Source organism: Papilio polytes, unplaced genomic scaffold, assembly GCF_000836215.1.
Source record: "Papilio polytes unplaced genomic scaffold, Ppol_1.0 DF824180.1, whole genome shotgun sequence".
Classification (NCBI taxonomy): Eukaryota; Metazoa; Arthropoda; class Insecta; order Lepidoptera; family Papilionidae; genus Papilio; species Papilio polytes.
In genome coordinates, this window is record NW_013525024.1 from 369,371 (window position 1) to 369,950 (window position 580).

A 580-nucleotide genomic window follows, 5' to 3' on the forward strand; every position below is an offset into this window, starting at 1 on the left:
TTTTATCATTTCAATACATCTAGCTTTCCTCTTTACAATGTTAGTATCAATGGATGTAATATATTTTTTTACAAAATCCGTAAAAAGCCGTCAAAAATCCAGCTCAGTGTAACCGGTATTGATACTAATTTCTGTGACATGTTCGCAGTGAATTCGAACTGGAATACCTGCTACTGGAGGGTCATGCGTGGGACACGACGCTGGGCACGCCGCCGCGCGGCCTGCAGCTCATCCTGGGCAGCCGCGAGCAGCCCGAGCTCATGGACACCATCGTGATGGCCAACCTCGGCTACTTCCAGCTCAAGGCCAACCCCGGCGCATGGACGCTGCGTCTCAGACCTGGACGCTCAGAGGATATTTATGAAATTGTTGGGTAAGTAATTTTGTACTTTCTACATTTGATTTCTTTTTAATTTGAAGGTTTTCGTTAATTTTAATTGTGTAAAGTTTTTCATTTATACTTTTTATTTATGTAAAGGCTAAACTATTGTTATGTGTCGTGACAGTCACGAGAACACAGAGACGACGGCGGGCAACAGCGACATCCAGGTGCTGCTGGGCTCGTTCCGCAGCCACGTGG

At 45.5% G+C, this 580-nt stretch overlaps 1 protein-coding gene across 1 annotated transcript in view; it reads left to right on the top strand.

The window, feature by feature from the left end:
* Nucleotides 1-580, top strand: part of LOC106110970 (UDP-glucose:glycoprotein glucosyltransferase) — a 10,387-nt gene that overhangs the window by 7,220 nt on the left and 2,587 nt on the right. Inside the window, 2 exon segments of the mRNA XM_013292938.1 lie at nucleotides 149-373; nucleotides 507-576. Of these exon segments, the coding sequence (XP_013148392.1) occupies nucleotides 149-373; nucleotides 507-576 (295 nt within the window).